The 15,129-nt window shown below is 28.9% G+C and overlaps 1 protein-coding gene across 2 annotated transcripts in view; it reads left to right on the top strand.

The window, feature by feature from the left end:
* Nucleotides 1-15,129, top strand: part of trh (trachealess) — a 66,720-nt gene that overhangs the window by 7,633 nt on the left and 43,958 nt on the right. The window contains exons 2-4 of one of the 2 annotated variants that reach the window (XM_035092987.1): nt 4,730-4,762; nt 10,265-10,312; nt 13,476-13,505. In XM_035092987.1, coding sequence (XP_034948878.1) covers nt 4,730-4,762; nt 10,265-10,312; nt 13,476-13,505 — 111 coding nt within the window. The remainder of the gene's footprint in view (nt 1-4,729; nt 4,763-10,264; nt 10,313-13,475; nt 13,506-15,129) is intronic. The other variant, XM_035092989.1, reaches the window with a different exon arrangement.

The raw sequence follows: 15,129 nt of genomic DNA, 5'->3' as shown, positions 1-15,129 counted from the left end.
AGAGGTCAAGTAGCAGTGTGGGCGATCTTTTCATCATTTCAGATCCTATATAGAATTGCTGTCGATTAGCTCCTCTTTCCTGCTTGGTTTTCTGACATGATGTTCCTATACCTTAACAAACCTTCAGACCATGTTTGAGAACTAATGAAATCATTATTCGTAAAAACATTTATTTTCTTGTCAAGTATAACTTTTTTGAAGTTGGCAAGAACAATTTCAATAAATCATTAAGAACATATGTATTCCTATTATTATTTTTGATTGTGTATATACATTATTTAACAATAATAACAACTGTTATTCTCGTATTTTAACATTACAAATACAAGCATTGAGGAAGCAGTTAGTTACTTAATTCCAGCAGCTCGTGCCTTCGTTCTCCATGTGAACGTTCATAAATACGTCTCATCACGCTATCCCGCTGTGAAGCTACGTGGTACTCGTGCAAAACTACGTCGCCTGTTGTATATGTTATTTGTCTCTTTGTAAACTTTTATCTTTGTCATTTTCCTGCTGACTTTTTTTTACAGTTTATATCACCATTCAACGATTGTCATTATACCAGAAGTTGAGGAAATAAAGGGAGAAGAAGTCAAGTCCCTCTAGCATTTGTTCCCTCAAGGGTTGATAATTCGTCGATTAAATTGGAAACGTTGAAGCTAATTGTACGTGTATTATTCATAAGATCATGTTCTTGAGTTTTAATAAGAATTCATGGACTTGTTGAGCTACCTTTTATATAGACAACAACAGCTTTGTAAAAAAATTATCAAGTTGATGCTGATGATGATGATGATGTAGCTAGTGGTTAAGCTGGAAATGAAACAAGTCTTACAGACAGCTTCTTAATTTAATTTTTATCAGGACATGTCATAATCATTGTGACATACAGAGTAATTATAATATGTTGTTATTAAAAATTTGGTCATGTAGGAGAAAAAATTAACTACACCTAAAATTGACTGTACTAATGAAAAAAAGTGAAAGAATTTTCATACCAATATATAAAAGCTGAAGTACAGGATGTTCAATAAAAATTACACGATACAATAAGCGTCGGAATCATCAACAAGAGACTCTGAACTACCGGTAGCCCGAAGCTAATCGTTCGGGGTCGGGTGATTCGTATCGTTCATGTTTTTTACTGGTACCCTGGAGGATCAACAATGTTCACCATGAAGAAACAAGAAACCAGAAAGAGTAGCAGGAGTAGCGATCTCATCTTACGTCTGCGTCGTCGTCAGATTGTTATTGCTGCACCCGAACTTTCTCGCACTCATCAACTCTTCATTTTGTATACATTATCTTGTAAAACCACCATTTAAAATATTACACTTTTAAACCATTTTTATCTGAATTTTAAAATCAATCAAGAGTTTAATTTTGTTGTCAAGTCAGTTAATGATCCATTTGTCAATTTTTGGAGCTTTTAAGATTAAAACAAAAAAACCCACCAAGGATATATGACGTGTAGAAGAAATATTTAACTTGAATGACTGTAATTGTAATTTTTTTTTTTAATCCTGTGAACTTTCTCTTGTCCTGACAATCACATGATGCGTCCACCAGAGTGCTCTTGAGTATATCTTCTATATACGTATAACTCACTTGTTCGTGGTGTCTTCTGTGTCATTTAAACCGGACAGAGTTACTTTATATAGCCTCGTTGTTTTAATAAAAAAAAAAAAAAAGTTAAATGACCAATGAAAAACAAAGAGTCCAACAAAAAGAGCAAAAAGCTATAAAACTAGGAATTTTTTAATAAATCAAGTCCTGAATGATTATTATCCAATCATTTTAATAAAATGGAGTTAATTAATGAAAAATAATTGGCATGTTTGTTTTTTTTGGTTGGAGAAAGAAGTGTTTAGTGTGCAGGATAGGAGTGGGGAAAAAAATAAAAATTTTTTTAATTGTAAGAAGAGATGAATCGACACGTTATTTGGAAAAACACGAGATTTCAATTAAAGAAGACAAGCTTAGTAATGAGACGTGTGTAGATTTATTGGCCAGTAGGTGCCCATCACTGGCGCCACTTTGTCTGCTTCTGTATGTATCCCACTCTCTTTCCTTTATCCTCTATCGCGGTTCACATTCTTCCTTTTCAGACTACATCAGACCACGTGTTTAAGAACTCATAGAACTTAATCACTTTCAATAGCTTGTTCACTACTGTTTCTTTTAATTAATCTCACATTTATTATCTATTCATTTACACACTAAATAAATGTACTTATACACACATTTGTTGACAAGAAGAAAAGTCGAGAGTTTATAAGATATTTTTTTTAGTTATTACTAGTAGTATACAAAGTTGATTGATGTTCATTTATTTAAGGGTGAGAAAAAAATTTGATCAATAGGAATTTTTTTAATGAAATATATCGTAGCATGCAGTAAAGATAAGAATAAAAGTATTATAGAGTAAAAGAATTACGAGGAACGTGCGAGAAAAAACTTATAACTTATGTGATAATGCGCCAGCTATGCCACACAGCAGCTTCGGTGGACCATTTGAAGAGGATCAGTGACCGCCGTCGTTGTCGAATCAAAAGAACATTCTGTGGATGGGGGCAAGAGAAGGTAAAGGGAAGGGAATCAAGTATAGGAAGACGATACGCAGTAAAAGAATAAGAGAAGAAAAGAGATCAAAGTTTTTATATTGCCCTCGAGAAATCGGTGGACTCTGATGCCGATAAACGGATTCTTTGGATCAATTGATTCTTGAAAGTATACTTTGTACGATTAAAAATGTAATGTCAATGCACATGTTTTGTTGTTTTTTTTTCTCTCTTTACTTACATACATTTTATCGTAAATCTCTTGACAATTTTTTTTTCATTGAAAAAAACTTGAAAAAAATTCATCAGAATGCAATTTGTATCTTTCGTTTCTCACTTACTTCTCACCCTCTCATTTAAACCCCATACTGTTTAACAACTTTGTGACACACTCAAAAATCGAATCACACTTTTTATTATGCTGGTACACATATTGCTTAGTCATTACGTTGACTTGCACGTTCGATTTTTCTTTTTTTTTCGTTTCGTGATCTGGAATTTTCCCAACTTTGAAATTCCTTTCATGCTACATTGATAGTTACAAGCTTATAGATATCATAAGGCATTTTCAGACATTTCGTACACCCGGTGTTATTCTAAAGTTTAACTTTACATCGAGAGGTATCAGCATAGCTGGTAGAAGTGGTAGGTTGTTGGAGGAAGACAACAGGAGAGGTTCTAAGGACACCAAGAAAACAGATGTGGCATATGTGGTATTTTACAAATATCATCTTCTTGAAAATTCGTACATTTTTCAATTGATTTTTTTTTATTCTTATCAGTTATGATACCACCAAAGTACCCACTTATCACTGCTTTATTGAATATTTTTGTATTTTCATCTTTATGGACAATATTTTCATGTATATCAAGACAATTGTATATTTTAAACTAGAGAAATAAAAGAAATATCTCTTTGAATTATTTTAATAATGGTTCTTGATTGTTCTTGGATTGAAATAAATATTTAAAACTTAGAAAATGAAGAATTGATGAAAATGGTTAGTTAATTGATTAACTGGAAATATTTTTTTTTTTGAGTGGTTGGTTCTGAGTATCCAATATTACTCCAGTCTTTCCAATTTAGGGGTATTAGAACTTTTCCTTGGTGTTTACTCACATTTAGTATAGAATCAAGTACATAGAGACGTCCAAGCTCGACCAATTACTTCTGCATTAAATCAATGTTCCACAACCCTCGACCAAGCTATTTCGGTATCCTTGTTGGTAATAAACTCCACTCTAGACGTATCTCCACGTGTTCTATGACACCCTCAGTCTTTTACGCACCATTCCTCCACTTTCAAAGATCAAGAGCACTAAGGAATGCCGATTTTGTCGTAATATTTGGCTTTAAATCATGTACCAATGACAGCTTTCCAGTAGTTATACATTTTATCACGTTTCCAATTAATACCATAGCAAATAGTTGTTGAAATTATTTTTTCCAACTTTAAAATTCATTCCACTCTCTTGCTCTATTTTATCAGTGTTTTATTGAATTCAAAAAAAAAATTTAAATATGCGGAAATCTAGATTATTTCATATTTATAAAATTAAAAAAAAGCTTTTGATTTATTAAGCTTTTATTAGAATTCATCAATTATTAATATTGATTTAAAAATTCAAAAAAAATAAATAATTCCCATGTAAATTTTTAATAGGGAAATATTTTTGCTTAGAAATACTGCAATTTCGTATAAAATTCAATAAATTTGTTACTACAATTTTATGTTTATATTATTGAACTTGAAAAAAAAATATTCATATGTGAAAGGCTGGATAAATTTGTATTTTTTCAGTTATTGTAAATTGACCAGGAAAAAAATAAAAAATAATAAATGAAAGAGGGTGAAGAAAAAGTATAGGGGCACTCGCTCAAGCGCGAGATTAGCCTTGGCGCACAATTTACGACGACGATCTTATTCATTGAGTGGAGCTTTCATGTAAAAGCTTTTTCCTGTAAGCCGCGACACGGATTTTGATTCTGAAGAAATCCTGACCAAAGAATTTCATCTGATTATTTTTCTTTTCTATTATTATTATTTTTTTACTTTAAATCTCATACATACTGATAAAAATTTCATTTTAATAAAATGATATCTTATTATTTTTAATTATTTTTCATTCATTGATATTCATTAAAATTGAATTGAATCTTTTTACAGGTATCGTGATGAAGCTCTCTGCTGGACTGATAGGTACGTGAATTTTTTTTTTCACTAATAAATGGATTTTTTTTTATTTGCAGTTTTAAATCAAGTACGAATCAATTAAATTGAAGGAATACAATAAATGCAAAATGATGATAAATATTTTTAAAAATTGTTTCTTGCCAGTTTTTAAAAGCAACTGATGATCACAATATAATTCTTTTGTTAAAAATAAGTACAAAAACTACATTTGAAAGAATTTCTGAGATTCTTTTTGCTATTGAATTTTTTCCTTTTCAATTTATTGTACTTTAAATCGTTTTTCACATTGTAAAAATCACCATAATGATGATGATTAAAAAATTCCTCAGATAATTTTCGTCTTGTTGGGTGCGTTATATGCATTACTGCATGTCTGATGAGTATACGTTCCATCATCTGCTGTAATTTTATTTCCAATTCTGCATGCAATTTTTGTAGCTTTAAAAATACATTTACTACAATTATTTTTCATAATTTCATTTCTAATTAATATTAATAATAATTATAATTATTTAAAAAGAAATTAGTAAAGTTTGAAAAATAAATCATTTAAATATTAGTTTTTCTGTTAACTAATAAAAAAAGAATAAATGAGTAAAAAAAAAGGAGAGAAAAAATAGCATTTGTATTCTTCAAGTTTTCGTTTATCGATTTAAATCGCGTGGCACGTGTATGAATGAACGAATGAGTGGGCGAGTCGAGCCACCGGTTGAATGAAACAAACTCCCTGAGGCAACTTGAATATACATCTCAGTGTATTTGTAAGACAGTGAACTATAAATTATTAACTACTTCAAGTAGTAATTTACATCTTTTTGCCTCTTATAAAGTAAAATTGAATTTTTTTAATTTTCACTTACTAAAAGCTTCAATTTTGGTGAGAAAAAAAAAGAAGAAAAAAAAATACTCAAACTTACGTTGTGCTAAGAGGGGACTGATTTATGGGGCGTTATGAAGAGCCATAAACAGCATCGGCGCAATGTTGGACGGCAAAAGACGCGAACGAGCCCAGTTAGGCCGTGTCGAGTCGGAAGTCGGACTCGTTATTAAAGTCGATTCGCCTTTAGGGGATCGAGTCCCTCTATAGTATAGTAAGTATAGTACTCACAAACTTACTCTATGAGGGAACTAATGTGGTGATGGAGAAAGAAATAAAGTGCGAAAATATTTAAATATTGTTATAATATTCTCATTAATTCTATTCAATATTTTCAATTTATCTATTTAAGATTTTATATCATCAGTTACAATACAAATGCACTGAGATAACAAAATTTCAACAAAAATATAATTAAAATTATACTGAATTTTTTATAAGTATATATTAATTTTGTCAAAATTATTTCAACAAAAAAAAAATAATTGATGATTTTAAAAAGAAAAATAAATAAATTTTTAAAAAATAGAAACAATAATCGATATCTTTGACATTGTTTAAAATGTATTTTTTTTTAATTGACACTTTCTAATTTATTAAAATGTCAAATCGGATTGAAAGAAAATAGTTTCCTTTAAGAAATAAATCCTTAAAGATTATGTAACAATTTTAGTATCCATTTACACACATTAAAGATCATTTATCAAATATGATTAGATGTTTGTTATTTTGATTTGGATCTGATTGGACAAATTCTGAATTCTCTTCGAGAAATTATTGTTAAATCCGTGTGAGTAATGTTAGAGATAGTTGAATAAAAAGAGCAATATATAGGGTGGGTGAAAAAAAATTCGGTAAATCACAAAGACATGAGCCACTTAGTTATTTTTTTCGGTGCATTTCAAGTTAGCAGGTGATGCGACAAGACAAATCTTTTTTTCCTTTTCCATCATTTTATACCTATATATTGGTATCTTTTCTTTTCTTTTATCACATCATAAAAATATTCCCCACGACGATTGGCCTCCATGGTATACGGCGATAATGTCGGAACTTTATAATTTTAATTGACAAATAATTTTTTGTCCTATGTACTGAGAGTTCTTTAATCCTTTATTTTCTCCCTTTTATTCGCGGGATAAAATGTTGCTTTTCCGAAAATGGTAATGGAATGAAAGACAAGTTTCAGCTACACTCCCAGCAACCATGTGGGTACCTATTCAATTTAGTACAGTCGATATTCACTTTTTTTCTCTTTTTTACATCAAGACTATTAAACAAAATATTTTTCTGTTTTTGTACTTTTCACACCGTTTTCCTACTAGATCTCTGAATACAATTATTTATTGTTCACTCGAAGACCATAAATTCACTCAAGTGCAATGCATTAGCTGACTTTAAAACAATTATTATAATTACATTCATCAACGATTCAATACAAGTTATGACTTTAAATACTATAAAAAAATTTTAATTAATAATTCGAGTGAATTAATTATATAATAAATTTTCGAGGCTGTCTTTAATTGTAATTATTGATCAATATTACTTGAAATATATTATAAATTGTAAAAAAGGATTTAATATTAAAATTAGGGTGGTGCTGTACTTGATGATATTTTATCACACACTTTTTCATTTATAATTATTTCTGGCATCAAACCAGTTTGAAATTACCGAGAAAAAGTTTATTAATATGTGCAATCTTATCAGGCAATAATAGTAAATAAATAGATAAAAAAAATGATGAATAAAAATATAAATGAATAATAATAGATATAATTTATGTTAAGAAGAAAAATGATTGTGTAAATGAAACAGAAAGTATTTTAATCAATAAGTAATGATTTTACATCCAATACACATTTCTCCCGAGTTAATTACTAGTTTATTAGAGAACACACTTTTTACTTGCAACCTTTTAAAATAAAATATTTGTTAAAAGAGGATAAAAACAGAAGGTATACATGAGTATACGAAATAACAAAAAAATGGAGAATGCACTTGTAGAAGCTACCAGGCTCGATTAATCGTTACTGGAACTTTGATGAAACATCGATAGGAAGAAAAGAGAAGTTGTGAAGAAGAGGAATAAAGGGAATTTACACAGAAGAAGTTTATCTCTCTTTCTCTTACCTTTTCCTCCTGCTTCTTCAATTATTTTTTTTTTCTTCACTTCGCCATCTTTCATTCCTCTTTCTTGATCTGCAGGCGACTCGCAATTAGTACGGATTGACTATTAATCCAAGTGTCTTGTTCCTCTGGCTTTTATTTTCATCATTGCTATTCCATTTATGGAGTTCATGGACTCCTCGATCCGTCAAGTTTTATCCGAACGAGCTAACGATTGAGCGACTGTGAAAAGCTGCCGCCCACTGCAGTGTTCTCCATAGAAATAAACACGATGGAGACAAAGAAAGCCGTGTACCGCCAACTGACCATGTTTATTCAATTAAATTGATGAGACAATAAACCCGCCTCAAATAACCTGTCAAAAATAATTGAATTCATATTATTATTCATATCACTTTATTGTTTTATTCTTTGTAATAATCAACAATTATTACACATATGCATATAAAACACTTTTTTTCTTAATTTTTGAACCGAAAATTTATGATCGAGAACCGACTGAAATATTATATTTGTTACTATTGATTGAAATCGTTGCTCAAAATTTAACGTCTTTGATCACCTAGTTTTTGAGAAATTCCAATTTAAAGTGGAATTTGTAACTCAGACTTTTATGGTGATCACGTGATTTATCGCCGAAATTATAATATCTGCTTGAATGATAAGGAAGTTTTGATAATGAATCACGTAATGGTTATAAAAACATGCGCCCAAAATTTAATTTTAAATGCTAACTCCTTGAAAACTATCGGGTTAAAGGAACTTAAATTTGAGGAATAAATTTTATTATGATAGTTATATAGCTTGAAAAAAGTCGGTAGAAAATTGGGATTTTAGAGTATGGTGGCTTGGGATCTTTATTGATAAATAAAATCTGAAAAAAATTAAAAAACTATTTATTTCAAAGAAGGATGAGAGAATTACTGAGAATTTGAAAATTTCGTTGAAGATTAGTCACCGATTTTAAAAAATTAGTAGAAAGAACATTTTATGTATTAAAAAGTAGTAATTTTATTTAAATAATTCTACAAATTATAATTCTTTTTTTTTTTTAATTTTTAATAACTAAAAACCACAAATTATGCGTTGGTTATAATAAATGTGTATAGAGTAAATAACTGAAATTATTAAAAATGAACAAATGGCACAGTAATCTCTTTTACAATGAACCAGTGAAAATCATAAAAATGACTGTGAAATCAGGGAATATTCACTGACATTGCAGTTATGATAAAACAATTATATTATGTTCACTGATCCCACATAATTTTCACTGTTTCTTTTTCAAAGAGATAAGGTTTGAAATTATATTATACTTTTTTCATGATAAAAATACACGTCCTATCATCATTTAATAAAAATTTCATTATTAGCAAAAGAACCCATAATACTGACCAACTTCTTTAATGAATAATTTTGAAAAATTTAATCAAATTTTTTATCTTTTAAATTTAGGAATGAATTTAACCAATATTAATGTGAACCAAAATGATGAAATAATAATTTTTAAAATAATATTATTCCATATCCATTTTATAAGTGCGTAGTAGGTATCGTAATAAAGTGAGACGAGATAATTTCAAAGTTTAAATAAATAAATATCAAAATAAAAGATAAATAAAAAATTCTATAGAAACACCCGCAATAGTACTCGAAGAAAAGTCAAAGGAACAGTAAGGGTAGTTTGACACGCGGACTTTTATTGTCACCACGGGGTTTACTAGAGTCTGTGGAAGGGGTTATCCCTTTCCCATCTCACCCAGCTGTACGCCGTAAATGAAGATGGAGCATCCCCCATGGCACGTTCCACAACGCGAGCGCACATTCTTTAGTGGGGATGAACTCTTTCTCTCTCACTTTACTTCGAGAAAAGAGATAGCTATAGAATCTCAAAACGAAACGCGCGCATTTCAAGATCAACCCCCTAAAGTAGTGGGGGATCATCATGAGGGTTACAAAGCCACGAGGATAGCACGCGACTACATTCAATGACATTCTCTTGTCGGATGTGTGCAAAAAAAAACGTCTCCATCGAGTTTTCACATTAAAATCAAAATCTCTTATACAAGTTGCATTTAATTCTTTTTTTTTGCTTTGCAAAATTTTTATAAAAAAATAATCATTTATTTGTGACATTTTTTTATTATAACAAAAAAATGAAATTAAATAAAATAATATTACTGTAATAAAAAATTTATTAACTTTTTATTTATTTTAGTTTTTTTTTATTTAAATGGTACAGTTGTATTTTTTATTATCATTATTAAAGTTGTCTTTATTTATTAAATAATTGACACATTAAGTGAACTGAAGTGAGTTAATGTGATAATAATATAAATAAAAAAATTAGAGAATTAAAATAGGGAGGAAAATATGGACGTCGAAAGTTACAGTAGAATGTGGCAAACCGCGAACATTTATAATACGTACAATTCGTACTCCACGATAATGCAATTGCAAGCGAGCAATAATGAATTTCATTCGTGGTTTCATTCTAGGAAGCCACCCATGGACGATTTGGGCAATCCAACATCTGTCAACGCACGGTAAGTTTATGTATTTTATACATATTTTATCAATAGCTTCTAGTTGCACTCAATTGTCAACAATTAACTCAAAAAGCATCATTTTTTATCCAACTCATTTTCATGTAAATTAACGTTTCAAATAAACTAACATCCTACAGGATTATGATTGATTAATTTAATCGTCTACAATTTATAGTAGAGTGTAAAAAAAAATTATTGCTCATTGCATCTGCAAAAATGACTGTAAAAAAAATGTTTAATGGAAATAAATAATAATAAGGTTCTTGAAAAAAAAAATGATAATCATTAATATGAGATTGTAAAAGATATTTAGGACGTATTTATTGTGATAGTAAGCATTTACCTTGGACTTTTGTCTTAAAATTAAAAAAAATGATTATAATTCATGAATATCGATATTATATGATGTTCGCATTTTCGATATCTCAAATATAAGAAGCGGGAGATCGTAATCGTCGTTTATGCGGCCAGAAATGAGTTTCAGACGGGGCTAAGGATCATAAGGATCTTCAAGTAAAACGTTTTCGTAGTAGAAGAAGCCGCGATTCTATCTCTCAATATTCTACAGTATAATCATTCCATCTTTTTTTACTCTTCTCTCTTACTTTCTCTTCGTCATCTTTTTTCTTTTTCTTTTACACTTGTCTTTCTGTTCGTTTCATTCTTTGTCCGAGGGCGCAGCCTTTTCGCCGTCGTAACAATTGAACCCGTAATAGAATCACATTTATTCTTATTACCCGAGGAGGTCAACCGGCCAAACGAAACCAACAAGACCTTTGCCCCTCTTCCTCTCTCATTGACACTCTCTATGTCTTTCTGATATTTTTTCCAATGTTTTTGTTCATCCCCTACTGTTATTTTTATTCACTACTTCTTTTTTTTATTCTCCTCCTTAAATTGATCTTCTCAAACTTTACTCCATAAATAAATTTGTACAAAATCATCATTTGCATCAATAAAAAAATATTTTTATTCAAATTACTGTATATTAATAATAATAATAAGTTGTATAATATAAATAAATTTTTTTTTTAAATAATAATTTCATTGTACTAAACTTTAAAAAGTTAAGGAGACTTTTTTTTTTTACTTTTAAAATTTATAATTAATTATTTTAAATTAATATTAATAATAATTATATTTAAATAAATTTATTTTGTTGAAATGATTATTTCTTGAAATAATTTATTGCAAATTTTTGTTCGTCACATTATATTTATCAACAGTATATGTATCGTCACAACTATGCTAATTCGTGTGAATTAAATCATTATCTTACCCTCATGGGACCGGTCTCCAACATCATATAAGAATTTTAATTTCCATACAAGACATCGTTTCAGTTCAAACCCATGATTCTGTGCAATTTTATATAAACCGTCAAGATTTATCGAATTTTTTAAAAATTATCCAACTAATGTTTAGTTAAATAATTAATTTTTATTTATAAAATAAAATAAAGTTTAATTAACAGAGGAAACAAAGGCAAAAAAAAAAGTTATATTAGACAGAATATGTTAAAAAATTCAAACTTGAAATATTATCTGGTGAAAGATGCAAAGGCATTAAAAAACAACAGTAAATGCAGCTATTGAAAAAGACAAAGACGATAATGAGGAAACGACGAAGAGAAGAAGGAAAGACTGAAAAAATCGAAAACTATTAATATTAATGCATTCCATTGGCTCATTGTACTCGCAACGACACCGACCACGTTTGTGTCTCTTCCAGAGAGATAAGAACTATTCACCATTCTTATTTATATACATATATATATATATATATATATATATATATATATATAAAGGTTTTGTTAAACCTTGAAGACATTTCTTCGTCTCGCAAACTTTCTTTCTTCTATGACTAATTCTCCAAAAGATATCCATTATTTTTTATTTACGATTTCGATAAAATGAAGATGTTTTTTCCCTTTTTAATTGAATTGTATAGAAAGATAAAATAAATATTATGAGTGGGAGATGTGAGTATATTATTATATATAAGTCATGGGATTTGTCTCGCCTTGTGAACATAAGTTAACTCCGGGGGGTAGTCAAAAGAGTTAAATTATAATATTTGCTCCAAAAAATTAAAGCATCATGAATGATGATTTATGATTTGTAATCCTTTTCGAAAGTAAAATATTGTTTATTGTTGAATTAAATGTAATATATATTTAATCCTATGAATTATTAAGACTAAAAAAAAAAATGTTAAGGCTAATACTTGAACTTATTGTCTCGTGTACTCTTACTCGGACACTCGTACTGAACGTCAATTACCGTCGCGGGAAATTAAATCAGCTGTGTGTCTCTATTTATCAGACGTTTAGTGTGCTACAAGAGTTAACCCATTATCCAGTCAACACACATATATATCCTCTCTTTTATCTCCTACATTATAATATAATAAATTAGTTTTTCAATTATTTCTTTATTATAAATAAAATAATAATTATTTCTTTATTTAAAAACCCTAGTGTTTAATGTAAAAAATGTAATTTTAATTAAACATTTGATATAATGTCAATGGATATGAATAATTTAATATTTGAATGAAAATAAAAGAATGTTAGTAAATAAGCTGTACCAGAAATAACGCAAAATATTTATGATTATTTACGACCTCATTACGATAATGTTTTGAGAACTTGACGTAGCTCAATTTCGTCCAGCAATTCTGTCTTTTTCTATCTTCTTTTTCCATTCTCGCTTTCTTTTTCTTCTCCGCCAAATTGCTTATTAGACTTTGGAAAAGTTGATTCGCAGAGTATAATACGAGGGCTCTTGTGAAATTAGGCCTATCCAACAGGCTCTCTTGCAGTCTCACCGATCATCTTCTTCGTCTTCCTTCTATTATCTTGTAGGAATTCCCATTCTTTATAACTACCTGAAAGACATACAAGTGCATTTTGCAACCTTCTTTCAGACTTCTTTACTACTTAAATTATCTCCTGACTTTGTATAATCGTTCCATTTTTTTGTAACATATTTACAATATATTTATTGTTTTTAATTTGATGTATTTATTTTTTTTTTCATCAATTGAAAATTTGTGTTTGTTATGTTTTTGTTGTTATAAAGATAATTATTTATCTTTTATGTAAAATTTTTATGTAGAATCTTGGTTAGTGAAAAAAGAAATTGTTTATATGTTACAGATTTGAGGAGAGGCACTACGCATTTGAAAGGTAGGATAAAATTTTTTATCTAAATTAAATGCATGGTGTTTCACTCATTCCATATTATTATTGATCTTTATTATATATTTCTAAACTATAAGTATTTAACAATTGTATAACAATTATCAACACTATAAAATGAAGCTTTTATAAATTTTTCTAAATTAAAATTTTAAAAATTTCAATAATAGAATAATTCATTTAGATTTAAATAAATTAATATGTTTTAATTAACAGCTGTTATATTAATAAATAAAATAATAAACATTATCATTATTTATTGTTATTAGAATTTTTTATAATCAATGCAAAATAATTACAATATTGTTTTTATTATTTATTATTTATAATTATTACTTTTAAAAGTAAAATAATTAATAATGAGAAATTGTTGAATAAAATAATTAAAAGATAAGAATGAAATGTTTGTAAAGAAAAATAGTGGCAGTTTACAGATATGAAATTAATCTTGAAAAAAATATAACATTGAAATTGATTAAATTAAAAATGAATTTTAAGATGAATGAAAAAAAAGGAGGAGGAAATGAAAAAAGAGGGTAGGTTAGAGCAGGATACATCCCTCGATCTGTCTGAAGCTGTACCCGAAGTAATTATTACACCACACGTCGATTAACTTTTTGTCGAGAAGCTGGTGAGTGCGGGCGAACAGCTTCTCTACTCTATGATTTTGAGCTGAGTGTATCGCGAAAATATAATAACGTTCGGATTCTTCTCTCTCCTCCTCTTACTTACTTTGTTAATCTTCTTTTTTCGTTTCCATATACTTTTTTTGTTACTCGAAAATTTTTATTTTTGCTTACCCTCTTACTCTATCTTATTATATCTCCATCTGATACTCGGTCTCATCTAATAATAATTCTATTAAAAATGCAAATGAGATGAGAATTTTGCGGTAGACAAATATAATCGTTGCTTCAATAATCAAGATAATAATCTCTATACATGATTACCCTTCTGTATAGTAATACTACTGCTGTATAGAAATCATCATAATCATCAAAATATCCCGTGATAAAAACCTTTTTATTTGTTTTTCCTAAAAATAAGCTCAAATAAATCTCGTAAAATGCAAGAAGAAGAAAATAATTGTTTTTTTTTTTCTCTCTTTGGGTCATCGAACTCGTTTGTTTCACTGAAACCATTTCAACGAGGCCAGACGCTGCCGTTCTTCTCAGGATCATGGACAAAGATCGAGATCACACGGTATATACTGTCTTGGAATCGATTGATCGTTATTGTTCATTGATTTCATTCCATCACAATTGGTTGACGTTTCTTCCTTTCATTCCAATTTTTTCCCCTTTCATGTATATCATTCCGTAACTTGTTCTTGATCTATATTTCTCTCCTTTATTATGTTTCATTCTTTTTCATTACTTTTAATTTAACTTTGTTCAACAGCTAAATATTTACACACTATTTTGTTTTTTATTTAAATAAATTCCCGATGTTTTTTTATCGTTTAAGATAATTAATGTTCAAAACAAGTGACAAGATCGTAGATTATTAGGTAGGGAATGAAAATTAAAGCCCCAGGCATGAAAACAGATACATAATCTCGACCTAAGGCTTTGATACTTCAACTTGTATAGTCAATCTCCGGATATGATTG

Source organism: Chelonus insularis, unplaced genomic scaffold (assembly GCF_013357705.1).
Source record: "Chelonus insularis isolate UGA/USDA-ARS -01 unplaced genomic scaffold, ASM1335770v1 contig_94_pilon, whole genome shotgun sequence".
NCBI lineage: Eukaryota > Metazoa > Arthropoda > Insecta > Hymenoptera > Braconidae > Chelonus > Chelonus insularis.
Note: the sequence above shows the minus strand (reverse complement) of the source record. Positions and strands in the feature narration are given on the sequence as shown.